At 30.7% G+C, this 16,184-nt stretch overlaps 2 protein-coding genes and 1 long non-coding RNA gene across 4 annotated transcripts; all 3 read left to right on the top strand.

Annotated features, from left to right (window-relative positions):
- Positions 1-1,200: 1,200 nt before the first annotated feature.
- Positions 1,201-6,749, top strand: LOC109809468 (O-Glycosyl hydrolases family 17 protein). Its single transcript, XM_020372795.3, has 2 exons — positions 1,201-2,055; positions 2,556-6,749. The coding sequence occupies exons 1-2, from the start codon at positions 1,709-1,711 to the stop codon at positions 3,697-3,699; spliced, it is 1,491 nt and encodes a 496-aa protein (XP_020228384.1). The 5' UTR covers positions 1,201-1,708; the 3' UTR covers positions 3,700-6,749.
- Positions 6,750-7,470: 721 nt separating this feature from the next.
- On the top strand, positions 7,471-9,389 carry LOC109809107 (uncharacterized). Of its 2 annotated transcripts, none has more exons than XR_003804924.2 (4): positions 7,471-8,037; positions 8,174-8,374; positions 8,463-8,502; positions 8,591-9,389. It is a non-coding gene; the product is annotated as an uncharacterized LOC109809107 (long non-coding RNA). The 2 variants fall into 2 exon arrangements; XR_003804923.2 differs by having other exon boundaries at positions 7,476-8,021; positions 8,591-9,386.
- A 1,815-nt stretch (positions 9,390-11,204) lies between these two features.
- On the top strand, positions 11,205-15,820 carry LOC109808391 (uncharacterized). Its single transcript, XM_020371386.3, has 6 exons — positions 11,205-12,511; positions 13,406-13,503; positions 13,940-13,964; positions 14,520-14,640; positions 14,727-14,861; positions 15,056-15,820. Exons 1-6 carry the CDS (start codon positions 11,989-11,991, stop codon positions 15,258-15,260), a joined length of 1,107 nt encoding a protein of 368 aa, XP_020226975.1. The 5' UTR covers positions 11,205-11,988; the 3' UTR covers positions 15,261-15,820.
- Positions 15,821-16,184: the final 364 nt, after the last annotated feature.

The raw sequence follows: 16,184 nt of genomic DNA, 5'->3' as shown, positions 1-16,184 counted from the left end.
TAATAAGTGTGAAATTTTATTAAAAACTTGAAAGATTTTAAAAGATGTGAGGTTAATGTAATAGACATGCATTGTCATGTTGGAATTTGACCGATAGTAATTTGGGGGAATATTTATTAATTTTAGGTGAAAACTAATGTCTTGGTTGAAGAGTTTTTTTTTTTTTTTTTTATTTCATTAAAATTATAATGACAGCATCATACTTTGAATTTAAAGACTTTTGTATTCTATTCCAAAAATCTCTCACCATTAGAAAAACCTTAATTGTTCAATTGAAGAGTTTTAATTTTAATTTTAAATAAGCAAATGTTTGAAATAATTTATGATTTAATTCAAAGTAAATGAGTAAAAAAAAGAAGGTAGAATAAAATTAATTACAGACATAAATTTACTTTAACATTAGTTAACGTGGGGATTTAATTAAGGCAGAATTTTAAATTGAAAGGGGAGAATATACTTAATTATTTCTTTTATTTATAGTAGTACATACACTTTTGTTCGTTTCAATTGATCATGAAAAATATAATAAAAATTATTATTTTAGTAAATTATTATTTTAGTTTGTGTATCACATAAGATAAATGATTATCTTATATAATTAAAATTTATAATAAATAAATCATATTATTATTAGAATTAATAATAAATAATTGTCTTTAGATATATAGATTATATTTTAAATTTACAGTGAACAATTTGAATTGCTATACATGTAAAATATCCTTCTAATGAATAAAAAAATGTGAAATATGGGAATAATATGTGAAATACATATTTAGACGATAGAAAAGAGAGAATATTAAAAATATTAAATCGTGCATTTCAATTTATAAGTAACAATTGTTATATTTAACATAGTACTTTGCAAAATTTGAAACCAAGAGCATTATGTAGGTGTATTATTGAGTTGAGTTTTTTTTTTTTTTTAAAACTAATTTTATGTAGTAAAAAAAAATTCAAAAACTGTTTTAGAAAATAGAAATGAGAAAAGACGATAGAGTACTAGCATGTGCAACGTACATAATTTTTATTTTATTTTATATAATTTTAGATTATAATAAATAAAAAATTATAAGTATATAAATTATATTATATTACAACTTATAATAAATCAATATTTTTGAATATAAAAATTATATTTTAAACTTGTGAAAATATGAAAGGACCCCTTGGATATCCTGTTGACTGTTTCTCCGGACGCCCGATGGCTGGTTGATTATTTAGGGAATCATGTTTGCTAGTTGCTTCTCATATCATATGTACTCTCGTTGCATATTCTGTAAGTTTCTTGTAAGCAAAAAGAAATATATGAAACTTTCTGGGGAAAGTTGGAATTGATTAATTAAAAATAAACTTTGGCTTACCCTTATAGATTACATATGGATTTTCTTTACCTTTTGGTCTGATTCTACCTTTCTTTGCTAGATTGTTCTCCCTCTCGCACCACGTACGCATTTTCAAGATTAAAAAATAAAAGGTTATGCCTTGGCATGGTGTCATCCAAAGGGTTAAGGAATCCAGTGCTTTGTTGAGTCTAAATGCAATTCTTTACGTAACTTTCTACCGAATAAAAGTACATATTTTTCTCCCCACTTTTTTTAATCAAAATTCTATTGAGAATAATCATCTTCATATAGGTGAGCGTTGGGACAGAGGGTACTCAGAAACGTAGGTAATTCGAGGTAGGAAAAAAACATATTAACACAACATGGGGTTCCAACATTTGACTAGGTGCATTTTGTTGGCACTATGCATTCTAAGCCAAGGTTTGGCAAAGGGTGCTCATGGCTTTGCATGCAACTGGGGAACGCGTTTAACGCATCCCCTTCCACCTGAAATAACTGTGAAAATGATGAAGGACAATGGGTTCAAGCAAGTGAAGCTCTTTGAGGCTGATCCTGATGCACTCAAGGCTCTAGGAAAGTCTGGCATTCAGGTCATGGTTGGCATACCAAATGACCTCTTGGCAACCCTTGCTACCAATGTCAATGCTGCCATTGCATGGGTCAACCAAAACGTCTCCACTTACATATCCAAAAATGGGGTTGATATAAGGTTAATATTACTACCTCTTTATTTCAATATGCTTTCATGTGTTACACTTTTTAAAAGGTAAAATGTGATTTAGTTTAGAACTAGTTATGGTTAAAATTAAGTTTGAAGCAATTTAATTTTTGTTTGGATAACATATATTAGAAAAGTAATTTTTTAAGATAATGTTGTTTGAATACTTTGAACCAAAATTGGTTGAGTGCGTAATTACTATAATGAATTTTAATATAAATGTATACTTCTTTCAAAAGGTTAAAATGGTGATAAATGAGAAGAAAAAAATATAACAATTAAAAGTTTAAACTTGATCTTTGATGAAGAAAAACAATTTCTTATTTCTTATTTTTTATTTATTAACCAAACATCATAATTTTTTAGTAAAAAAATTAGATGAGAATCAATTTTAACAAACAAAAAAAATAACATTAGGACCCAAAACACATTGATCCACTTTAAGTTGCAAAGGAATTGCATTTTTAACAAGTGTTTTGCGAAACTGGTAGGTATGTTGCTGTGGGCAATGAGGCATTTCTGAAAACATACAATGGTAGGTTTGTGAATTCAACTTTTCCAGCCATCCAAAACATCCAAGCAGCCCTGATAAAAGCAGGCTTAGGGAGGCAAGTGAAGGTGACAACACCTCTAAATGCTGATGTGTACCAAAGTGACAGTGGCCTTCCATCAGGTGGAAACTTCAGGCCAGACATACAAGACCAAATGATCTCCATAATCAAGTTCCTGAGCCAAAACGGTGGCCCTCTAACCTTCAACATTTACCCTTTCCTCAGCCTTGATGCTGACCCTCACTTCCCCAAAGAGTTTGCCTTCTTTGATGGCTCAGCTGCCCCTGTGGTTGATGGCTCCATTACCTACACCAATGTCTTTGATGCCAACTACGACACCCTCATCAGTGCCCTTGAGAAGAATGGCTTTGGCCAAATGCCTGTCATCATTGGAGAGGTTGGTTGGCCTACTGATGGAACTGCCAATGCCAACATCAAGAATGCCCAAAGGTTCAACCAAGGCCTCATTGACAGAATTGTCAAAAGACAAGGAAGCCCCAAGAGACCTTCCCCTCCTGATATCTACCTCTTTGGCTTCATTGATGAGGATGCCAAGAGCATTGAGCCTGGCCCTTTTGAGAGGCACTGGGGGGTCTTCAACTTTGATGGATCCATCAAGTACCCTTTGAATTTGGGTGGAGGGAAACAACTTGTTGGTGCAAAGGGTGTCAAGTATTTGCCAAAGCAATGGTGTGTCATGTCAACTCAAGCCAATGTTCAAGACCCTAATGCTCTGGCAGATAGCATGAGCAAAGCATGCACATATGCTGATTGTACTTGTCTCTCTCCTGGGGCTTCATGCAGTGGATTGGACACAAGAGGCAATGCTTCTTATGCATTCAACATGTACTATCAAACAATGAATCAACGCAAAGATGCGTGCCAATTCAATGGCCTCTCTGTCATCACTAACATAAACCCTTCACCACCTCAAAGCGCTTGTCAGTTTAAGATCATGATCGATCTGGGGAAGCATGAAAGGAAGTCCACTCCTGCTTCTGCTGCACCAGAAAGGAGCATACACTTGATGGTCATGCTCGTGTCAAGCTTCATTTTCACTCTCATTTTATCGCTTTATGCTTAGTTTTTTTTTTTTTTTTTCAATTGTGTTATGCAGAGTTTCACAACTTCACACCGCCAATTTTATTTATTTGTTTGTTTTATTTGCTTCGACTGTATTTGAGTAGATTTTCAATCTCATGAGCAATGAATTTAAAAAAAAAAATTCACATGGCCAATGAATAAAAAATTGATCTTATTCTTTAAGGTAGCTCAATGTTTTAATCCCCGACCCTGTCATTTGAGTGTATGCAACTATTAATTAATTTATGTTCCTGATTAGTATAAGATGTTTTAAGAATACATTTTTTTAATTATGTTATTAGTATGTTTTTTTTAATAAATTAGTTATTTTATTTAAAAATATAAAATGATGAATTAGAGAATATTAAATATTTTTAAAAAAATTAAATGATTAAATTGAACATTTTTAAAATAGTGATATCAAATTGAATAAAAAATTGTCTAATATTTTTTTTATCTAGATAAACTTATTCATTTTTATTTATCTTGATAAGATCATAAATGATAATAAATTGAGTATTTAAAATTAAAAAAATTATCACAAAATAAAGGAGTTATCTAATAAAAAAATTTATTAAATAGGTAAAAGACAATTCAAATTTATCTTGACCAAAAAATGATACGTAATTTTTTCTCTATTTTTGAAATGTTCAATTTGGTTATACTATTTTTAAATAAATCAATTTAGTTATCTGATTTTTAAAAATATTTAATATTATTTTTTGTTCAATTTTATTAATGTCATTAGTATCAATTTGGATAAAAAGATAATATTAAACATTTTGTAAAAATTAGAGAAACAAATTGAAACATTTAAAAATAGTGAAATCAAATTAAATCATAAAAATAAATAAAAGGAACAAAAGTATAATTAACCAAGTTAAAATAATAAATAAATTTTTATAATAATAAATATTATTTCAAAGGGTCTTGTTCTTTTATGGGTCTTGGATGAAATAATAAGTATGAACCTCTATATATAAACTATTTGAAATGTAATCAATTAAAATATAAAAAAAAATACATGATTTAATTAAGACTAAATATAACACTTGATTTATGAATTTTTTTAAAATTTTTAAATTTGGGTATAACTAAAAAAATTATAATTTAATCTTTCATCTTTTTATAATTTAATCGTAAGTACTTATAATTAGAGATTCGTTTATGATTCTAATATTTATTTTGATATAATATTATATTATTATTTAATGTCATTATTCATGTGTATTAGTTTTTAATTTTTATTGATGAAAATTTTCTATTACTTTAAAATTCTTATAATTAAGGAGATTATGAAAATTTTTATAAATAGATTAAAAATCTACTTGACATGTATAATTATACATAAAATAATAATTTAAAGTGATTGTGTAGGTAAAAATGTCATATTTCATGAAATGTCAACAAATCTCTAGCCTTAAGAACTAAGTTATAAAAAGAGAGAGATAGAGAGAATACAATTTTTTTAACTTTAGGGACTTAATTAAAAATTTCAAAAAAATTCATAAATCAATGTACGAGACCTTTAATAAGAAGTAACATATTTTATTACGTAAATAAATAATAATGTTAACAAATCTAAAATAGACATGTTACATTTTGTATTTAATTTTGTTTTACAATCATTTATTATAATATATTATAAAATAATTTTAAAGGTCAAAAGTAATATATGTTCAAATTTAAAAAAAAATAAAAAAATAAAAAAAATAAGTTTAGAACCAAACTTATAAATTTTTAGAAAGATAAAAACATATTTATAGCTTTTTACAAATGTAATACTAAAAAATTAATAATATAAAAATTATAATTATATAGTTTTAAGAAAAATGGGCCTGGTGATGGACCCTTGCACCTGGAAAGAAACACCAGGCCCAGGCCGGCCCTATCGAAGAATTATAAATAAAGAGCAAGGGAATGGAGTAAAGTGAGACTCTAACACGCTGGGAAGAAATGGCGCGAGAACAAGAAAGGGGAAAGGAGAGTTGCTGTTTGCTGAAAAAGATGGCCGCCACATACGATTGCCGTAAAAGTGTTTTATAGAACCTTCCCTCTCTTTGTTTGCATTTTTATGTCCGATTGATTGCACTGTGAGTTTTGGGTCTTAAAGATTTTGTATTGATTGTTATTCTTGATTCTTGACTCTCTTGTGCTGGATGTTATGAGTAGCAAGAGTGGGTCTTGGAGCTGCCAATGAAGCGCATCACTCTGCTTCAAAGATTAAATCTATGATTCTATTGTGAAAGAGGAGGTTAAAATAAAAGATGGTGCATCTTTAATTGGAAAAAGCAGCAGACTCAAGCCAGAGGGTGAAGAAGGACACCTTGTACCTAGCACCCCCAAAAAGAGTGTCATCCAGAGATGCCAAGTCTGAAACTGAGGCCATCATTAAGGCCCATGATTAAAGCCGATGGTTGGCCTTTGCTCGCTACTTTTTCTTTATGCACTCAGCATGACCTTTGGTGACCCTAGCCTAACGTTGTGACTCTGAAGTGAATTTGGTTGCAAGATCAGTACTTCATTTCATAATTTTAATCCCGATGGAATGCGTGGCTCTTCAAGATTCTAATTGCACCTTTTGATTCATTATGATTGTGAAATTGTTCACCAATTTATTTGGACTCGATGACTTATAATAATAATAAATAAATAAATACAGTCCAATATGTTGGTTGTATGTTAATTGTATTAGTATTAGGTGTGATTAGTCTTTGTAATGTGATATCAACCTTTTAGAAGAAGGAAAATTCAAAGCGTCTTCAGAGAGAAGAAGAACTTTGTGAGAAGAAAGAAGTAGAGCAACCAATTTGGAGAAGAAATATTTGTTACCAATTTTTGTTTATTTTAGTCTCTATTGTTTAGCTAGATACACATTTCTTGTATTGTTATCCACCATATTGGTGATAAACTATTTCTTGTTATCCCTTGTTTAGGGTTTAGGGTCTAGGAAGACTTGTGTACTCATTGATTATTATTAGTGGAATTTTTTACTGGACTAGGTCCCGTGGGTTTTTACCTCATATTGAGGGTTTTCCCACGTTAAAATTTGGTGTTGGTTGATTTTTATTTTTCTATTTTGTGTATTCTATTAAAATTATCGTATTGCTTTCGTAATCAATTATTATTTATATAATGTATTATGAATGCTAGTATAGGCCTTGATTGCCCTAAAAGCAATTATAATATGAATGTAATAATGAATCTAAGCATGTGCTTTAATGGTTGACCCTTAAAGCATTTCATGTTGTAAAAGTGGGACAGAATGCACTGTCCAACTTTGCTTTCGTGATTCTAAATGTAACAGTGCTCGAGTTTTTGATGATGCTAATTACAATTGCACAATGAATTTGAGCATAGTCCTTTTGATGTGGCCATAATGTATGTACAATGTGAATGGTGACTCTAAATTCTAGTGTGCCCGAGTTTTTCATGATCTTAAATACAATTCTATGATGAATCTAAGCATGATCCATAATGATCCTAAATGTAATTACAATATGAATGCAAACATGTCTCTAAACATATGCCCTGATGCATGTCCTCCCTTAAAGCACTTCATATTGTAACAAGGTTGTTTTTGTGGCTACAACAAATAGGTAGGTTGCAACTCATATCGCCACTGCTTCTTGATTGGATGGAAGTAATCGAGCATCCTGGATATACTCCTGAGGAAAAGCTCTACTTAGTCATGAAACATTTGATCCCAAGAGTTTTTGACTAGCATAGATTGAGTTCTGAGTTTCTTCAGGTTCTAGAGGTACTGCAACATGGTATTTTTTATATATATAAAAACAGTTTCAGAAATGTGTCGAGTTTCTGCTCATTCTAAAGAAAATGATTAAACGAGACATATTGTATGTTATTAATTTTACTTAGAATAAATAAATGTCCGGCTGAGAAATTAATTTTATAATTATCCATAACTATAAATCTTTTTTCTAAGTTTTCACAATCTTTTGCTAATATTCAATTACATGTTTCAAGCCAGTAGTTTTTTAGACTATTATGATATGACAACCACAAAGTCTGTGTGCACTGTATGTATTTGTAGAGAATGTTTCTTCTTTCTTAATGGCAGTAATATATGATATGTGGGAAAGAAAATAATCTATATTGACAACTATTTCTGCTTCATTTGTTTGTTAATCTAAATGGAATGTTGTTATCCATTTTATCTATAAAATATATTATAGATGAGGGTGATAAATGAGGAACTTGGTGATAATATGACGATGATGTGGATGACCTGACTGCCTCAAAAGAAAGACTCAGAGGGCAGGAATGTCACAGAATATATGCAAACAGGCACACAGAGTTGAGGTGCTTTTCAATGGTGGTATAATTAGATATGATATGGCAATTATTTTCTATAAATGTTCTGTAAATTGAAATAGAAAATGATAGTATCATTATTCAAGTGATTTTATAGCATCCGAGAGACAAACAGTTCATTTTCCTATTTTCTGTGCCAGGAGGCTTAAGAAATGTAGCCTCGGCAACCAGGGTATAACATTTTACGGGTTTACCTGGAGCTGCTTGCTGATCTGCCATGGCAGAAGGCCAGTGAAGAGATTGAAGTGGACTTGAGAGCTGCACAGAAGCAACTGGACAGTGATCACTACGGTTTAGTGAAGGTTAAGCAACAAATAGTTGAATGCCTAGCGGTTCACAAGGTTTTCAAACTCCCATTACTATGCCTCTCTAGTTTTTGCAAAATTTAATGTGTCAGTCTTACTAATTAAGTGCATGTATACATTACAGCTTAAGCTAGATGCAAGGGGCTTAAACCAAGCATTGACATGTACCAAATAAATAAACTTTTTTCTTTTTAAATAATTTTGCATGTCTTTAATTATCATTACGTGTGACTGTTTCCATGGTTAATGAAGTATGGAGTTGGCAGAACAAGAACTTTGGCAGTGAGAAGAGAAGGGGTTGATTGGCATCCTGCCAATGCGTGCTGCTGCTACTGAAACCAAGCCAGTGTGCTCCACTGTATCTGAAGGTGATAAGCTGGATTTTTTTTTTGTTTCCAGATTAAGAAAATTAAATCTGGTTTGCCTATATTCTTTTTCATTCTTCTGCTTCCTTGTATGTGGAGGATCTGATTCTGCGAACCAAAACTCAAAAGCTCAAGGCGGTTCATCGGATTCTCTTAAGCTTGATACTAAAAGGCAGAATGATGTTGTTCAGTGGCACAATACGTATAAGCTCAAGTGAATACCTTATGTTATTTTGAGGTTCTCAAATAAAGTTTCTTGATAATAATGTTATGCATTCTAACAGTCTCATTGGTCCATCTGCAATCTGTATTAGGTTAGATCAGTCAAACATTGATAATAATGTAATTGTAACAGTTCATAGGTCTGTTGTATTTTTTCACATAGACACTATTGTTGTGATAGTTGTTTCAGGTTGAGATTAAAAGAGAGGTGTTTACAAGTCAGGTTAGTTTGAGTTTGATTGAAAATTCAATCCAAACTATTTAAATTTAATTGGTTTGAATTTTATATTTTTTTACTTAATCAAAGCCAAACCAATCCGATGTTTATAGGTTTAGTTTGGTTCAGATCATCGGATATCCAATGAATTTTTTATAAAAAAAATTAAAAAATTTCAAATTAAATAAAATTTTTAACATGAACTAAATTGATATATTATAAAAAAAATTAACTAAAGTGAAATATTTGGGATATATTTACTCTTAGTTTCTTTTCTTAATCTATTTAAGGATTTCAAATACATTATTGTGTGAAGATGACACTCAATATAAATATTGCAATATAATTCCTTTTAGTTTCTTTAAATATTTGAGAAAGGAATGAAAAAATCTATATATGGTAACTTAAAAACGTTTTCAAAATAATCAAAATGATACATACTTGATTTTAATTAGTTAGATTCAAATTGGACTTTAAAAAAATTGAACCAATTTAATTGATTTGGGTCAGATTGTCAAGTTCGTCATATTGATTTGATATAGATGAGAAAATAATAGCTCCAAATGTAAAGATTGATGTTGGAGAAATAGCCATGAAGGCCAAGGATATAGTGAGTATAACAAGAGAAAAAGTAATAGAATCTTTCAACTCAACTAAATATAAAGTAGGTGAGACATATGAGTTGGTGAAGAATGTTAGAAGTAGAAGTTCCATGTTGGTGGGAACTTCAAATTTGGATCCCAGTAAAGTTATAAATAAAGCTTAGTGGTCCCCCTCCTTCACCATCCCAAAATTTCTCCTCTTTTTTTTTTTATCTACTTTAAGAGTTTTTTCTCGAGTAATATTCTCCTATTTTAAGGAATGAATTTTAGGATGAGGAGTGGTGTAATTTCCTCCTTAAGTATTTTTTTTCTTCTATTATGCCTATTGTCTCCTTTTGTTCTTATTTTCTCATCGCTTATTTTAATTACTTATTATGTTACTTTGATTCCTAACAGTAATATTAGAGTCAATATAGATTATTAGTATTTTTTCATTATTTTGCACACTAGTACAATGACTAAGAAAACTCTTAGTATTCTTTAGAATTGTAGCATTGTTTGATCTATTATATTAGAAAATAATTATTCAAACTTAGTATTTAAGTGTGTTTATTAGTGACACACCTCTTTCCAAAAAAATTTACCTAATATGTATTAGCTCATGATCTATCATCATTATTCTACTAGACATTATTATTCATGATAGAAGTTGCATAAATCAATTTAATTGAAAAAAAAATAGAGAAAAATCAATGGTAAAAAAAATATGATATAACATAATTTAAATAATTTATTTTCGTAAATTTTTTATTTATTTAAACTAGCCAAAAAGTCTTGAGAGTAACTTTGGTTATTAATTCAATTTAGTGCAAATATTTATTTAATATGTATTCATGAATTATATATATATATATATATATATATATATATATATTCGTGAGTATTTATGAGTATTGAATATCTTTAAATATTTGTTAAGATATAAAATTATAAATAAAAAAATAAGAAATAAAATAAAATTAAAAAGATATTATTTGAAAACATATATTTATATTAAAAATAATTTTTAATATATATACTAAAAATAAATAATAATGATACATATTTACTGTAAAAATAGATTAAATCAAATTATTTTATATATAATTAAGAGTTTTTAACATTTTTAAAGTACATATATTTGTAAATATAAATAATTTATTATCTATTTTTGTTATATTATTAAGTAAGTATTTATTTAATTATTTTTTAAAAATTCATAACAAATTTTATCCGTGAAAATATGTGGATACCATTCTTCTTCTTTTTTTGTCATTCTTACTTATGATATAAAAAATATATAGTTACAATATCTAAACGCAGATTCTAAATTCGTAACTATGCTTTGCGCCGACAGCAGCACTGCTGCAGTGGCACAATCGACAAATCATTAGCATCAGAATAAAATAAAACACTGAAATTGGGAACATCACACTTTTTCACAAATATAAATATAAAATTCTAAATAGAAAGAAAAAGAAAAGTGATGGGCAATAATACCCAAATTTTGTTTCACAGAAAGGAGAATCGAAAATGATGCCCTAATTTCCGCGTTAATCAACAATTAACTTTCCTCCTCCTCTTTTTGTTTTTTTTTTCCTTTTCAATTTTCTCTTTAAATTCTCGCTTTTATCAACTCGCTTTTTGGAAGAGTTTCAGATTCAGTGCATGTCGGCTATGTTTCTACATGCCGAATGACTCTGTTGACGAGGGAAAAAAAAACCACAAATTTGAATCATAGTAACCCTTAAACACTACGGAGAGATAGGAGACAATCTAATCTCACTTAGGATTATTCATCGTCCATGTTTTCGTGCATATTCGTTTTTTAGGTTCCAGCATCTTCTTGAAATTCTTCTCAAGCTCCACGAAAATTTCTCAGCCTTTTCGCCATTATCCTTCCCCATCGAAGTTTCCTCTTTTATTGGATCCGAGACATTGCAAGATTTGATCTTTTTACGAATCATATCATTATCAGACATTCCCATTTTCTGGGTAATTGGGATTGGTTGCCTTGGATTTCACTCTATCATTTCTAGGGTTTGTGTCGGTTGTGTTTGGCGTATACCCTTTTGACGCCTAATGAGCTTGACCGTGAAAAGATTGGTCCTTGGTGATCGCAGTGTTCAATTCGATAAGTTCCGGGATTGATTCTTTTTCAAAAAGAATATAGCCTTTTTTTCTGTGAGATTTATCCGTTTAATATTTTAATTCCTTTTTTTTAACGGTGATGCGAGAATATCAGAGCAAGATTCTTGTGTTATTATGTTTAGATTAAAGAATTGTGAGGGCCCTGTGCGCTTCTTGTATCAGCAAACTAGGCAGCACCCTCACCGTAACAATCTTATGGCTTATTTAGTTGGTTATGATCCTTGTTCCCATTTGAGCAAGGCTTTTTCTCATTACCCTTCTCTATCTTCTTCTGCTCGTGGTAGCTGCCTGTCTTTCCCATTTCTCCAAAATCTTGTTTATGCTAATGTTTTTGGGGTTAGCAGAAGCATTGGTTTTGGGCCTAGAGGTTGTAGCAATGACACTAGTGGTAGTTGTAGTAGTTATAGTGACAGGATCCTTGTGAGGGCAAAGGCAAGGCCCCGTGGCTTTGTATCGAATCGTCGGCAACAGATGTTAGCGGATTTGGAGCAAGGGAATTCTGTAAGGAGCGATGAATGTGATGCTAATTTGGTTAAGGTTGATAATGGGTCTATAAATGGAAGTCCTGCCAAGCCTCCTTGTTTCAGTGATCACCGGTTGTCCCAGAAACTTGTTGTTGCTGTTGATGTTGATGAGGGTATGTATGCAAATTTGTATGCATGTGCCACTATTTTTATTATATTATGTTGTTCTTCAGAGTTTTATATATTTTGTCATTTAATTTTCTTTATATGAATTAAGTATTCCCTCGTGCAGAATCCTGACTATGTTCCAACCCTTTAAATATGCAAGGAGAATTGCTTTACTGGATGTCTTTTCCAAATATTTATAATTTGTTTCAAACTTAAACATCTAATTGAAGAATAATTAAGAAACTATGGTCAAAGTTCCCTCTCCCCCAGGTGAGTGGAATGGTCAGATCATCATATTATATCTCAACATTGTTCTAAGCTTCATGCTTGTTACATGTATATTTGCCTGAATCTTACCTGGTCAATATGGGGGTTGAAGCATTCTTTTCAGCATGCCACTGAGATAAAATAGAATATAAGGAAATTCTTTTCAGCATCCATTTGTTAAATACGAACTCATGAACTTGTTGGAAATTCTTAGAATTGTTTGTGACCTGTGATTTCTAAAATAGAATATATAAGGAAACAAGATTCTTTTTTCATTGATACATTGACGCCTTTTTCTTTGGCTGTTAGGTGATGTCTGCAATATTCTTGTTTGGTTCAGAGCATGCTAAATTTTCACTTTCATATTAAGCTTCTTGGGTTGTTTGACTTTTGTGTCATTATTGCTTGTGTGAATAAAATCATATTTTTATTTTATTAAGTAATTGTCAGCTCCAGTTGTGTCCAAGTAATTAATATTAGTAATCTACTTCTGTTTGCAGTGTGATGGCTTGCCTAAAATTAGTTACGTTTCTTTTACATTTGAATCCATTGTAGACAGACTAATATGTATTTTAATTCTTGGATTATCCATTTTTTTTCTTCTTCTGATGCTTTTCCCCACATATGAACAGTATTAGGAAACTTTGTGTCAGCTCTCAACAAGTTCATTGCAGATCGATACTCATCAAATTATTCAGTTTCTGAATATCATGTGTATGAATTCTGTAAGGTATTATTCAGCTGCTTTGGCAATTCAATATTTTGATGATAAGTAATTGAAATTTACCAATTTGTTTTTGGATAATTTAATATTAATATTAAATAATGTTAACAATCGACTACTTGAATGTTCTTTCAGGGGTTCATTTTTGCCCCCTTTCACCAGTCTTTTATATAAGCAAAATTCTGTTAACTCATAATTCAGTTTTTTCATGGCTTTCTTGGAGTTCCATGGTTTTATGCATTCCCCCTTTTCTGTTAGTACTTTTATAATAATTGCATGCATCATGTGTGAAGTGTATTTGTCTTGTGCACTAGTGGTGCTATTAAAGAAAATTTCACTGATAAAGGATAATCAGCACTTACAATCCAGTTAGCCCCATTGTATTGCCTTGAATTGGTGCTTTTGTATTTGGAGTCTGATGCCCCCTTCATTTCTGTTGCAGATATGGAATTGTTCACGTGATGAAGGTAACTATCTATGTATCTGTCATATTTTGCATATCACATTTTGTGAATAGTTTGGTATTCCATTTCTTATGAAAATTTATAGGATATACATTATTTCCTTGTCATTTTATTTTACCAAACTCTTGGATTGAAGTGTTGCATGTGTTCTAAATCTAGATGATCTTTCTTGAGTTTGGATTCCCATAAATCTAATTAGTAAATACGTCAAATTCTGATAGTTATGTTTCATGGTTAGCTTATTATGGAGAGGCAAGCCTAATTTATGATACATATCCTAATTTTGCAAGTCAAAGTCAATGGTGAGGCAAGCCTAATATGTTTGCTGTGTGTATTTCCAGAAAGTACAATGCTAAGGACAACAACCGACCCAATTAAATAAAATAAAAAGTAAAAAAAATCATTTCAAATATCGGTTGTTGGGCTTAGCAAGAGATTCATTAATTTTATCATGTTTTTTATGTAGAAATCTTGTGGATTTTTTATACAACATTTTTTAATGCCTACTGATATCTAATGGACTGGTTGAAATTTGAAAATCAATATCTTGTTCTGCAGCTGATATCCGTGTTCATGAGTTTTTTAAGACACCATATTTCAAGTCAGGGATCTACCCTCTTCCAGGTTCTCAGACGGCTCTTCAGAAGTTATCAAGATTTTGTAGCCTATCAGTTGTAACGTATGCTTTTAGTATTATTGAACTTTCTTCAACCTGTAAAGGAGTCTTGTCAGCATTGACTAACTGGGGTATTATTATATGATCAGCTCACGGCAGAATGTAATTAAGGATCACACAATCGAGTGGTTAGAGAAGAATTTTCCAGGGCTTTTTCATGAGATTCACTTTGGTAACCACTTTGCTCTTGATGGGGTGTCAAGACCAAAGTCAGAAATTTGTAGGTAAGTCCCTTAGTGCTCTTAAATGTAGTGCATGTTTCAGATGTGGATCCCTTTCTTTCTCAGTATTAAATGCAGTGCATGTGCAAACTACAGAACTGCAAAAACAAAAGAAAATACCAACTCTTTCCTCACTTAAAGCATCAACTTGTGTTTCAATTGTTTTTATTAGTAATAGATTGTACTGCCATTGACAGGTCTTTAAATGCCAAGGTTCTTATTGATGATAACCCCCGATATGCCATGGAGTGTGCTGAAGTTGGAATTAGAGTCCTACTTTTTGATTATGAAAACTCATATCCTTGGTGCAAGAACGAGTCTGTTGATCAGCACCCTCTGGTGACCAGAGTTAAGAACTGGGAAGAAGTGGAACAACAATTAATGTCATTGATAGCTTCGTAGTCTTTAAATCTTGTAGCAAGAATTTGTGGAAAACCACCCTTTCTTCATGAAGTTCTGGACTATATGTGGTATATTCTTGGAGATTGAACTCACTTAAGTGGCTGCAAGGAAACCGTGGTCCCAGACTAAAATAGGCTGAGGCTAAAGAACTATAAATGACAGCTTTTTATATTCTTTTTCCGATTTTGAGCAACATTGAGATACAGTGAAATAGGAAGTTGTTCGTTATGGTGGAATTTAATGTGATTTTACCATACGGATAACCAAAGATTTGTTTACACCCTCCATGAATGTAGGAGTGAAATCTAAATCATATTGCTTATACTATCCTGCAGTTCACACTTCAACCGTCAAATTGTATGACCTCTGATTATACATGAAATTAAAGTTTAAAACCCATCAGGGGTTTTAGGCATTGGATTCTATTGTACTTATTTTACAGTTTAATGTTGTTTTATCTATATGTTTTAGTCTCCTTAATTGTTGGATTCGTGGGCATTCAAGCCTAGAAATGGTGAAATGTATAACTAGATGGATAGGAAATGTTACTTCTGCAATAATTTGTGTACATTATTTTATTTTATTTATCTCTTTCTATATTCTATTACATCATTTATTATATTTATTAATGATAAAAGATAAAAAAAAAAATTGATGTTAAACAAATCATTATTATATATATATAATACTCATAACATTACTTCTATCTTGCTAAGTCAAAAACGTAAAAAAAATATGTTTTACATTGAATTTGGTAGAGAGGAAGTTGAAAAGAAATAGAGAAAATAAATAAATAAGAAATAGGATAGAAGTATAAATTGTTTAGTCGTTAATTTTTTAAAAATTATTTGGTTTTAAAGTTAAATAAAGTTACTATAGAATATTATTTTCCAATTTTTATCCCACATAATAATAATAATAATA

Source organism: Cajanus cajan, chromosome 5 (genome assembly GCF_000230855.2).
Source record: "Cajanus cajan strain Asha chromosome 5, NIPB_CcT2T_4, whole genome shotgun sequence".
Lineage (NCBI taxonomy): Eukaryota > Viridiplantae > Streptophyta > Magnoliopsida > Fabales > Fabaceae > Cajanus > Cajanus cajan.
This window is presented reverse-complemented; position numbering and strand designations above follow the sequence as displayed.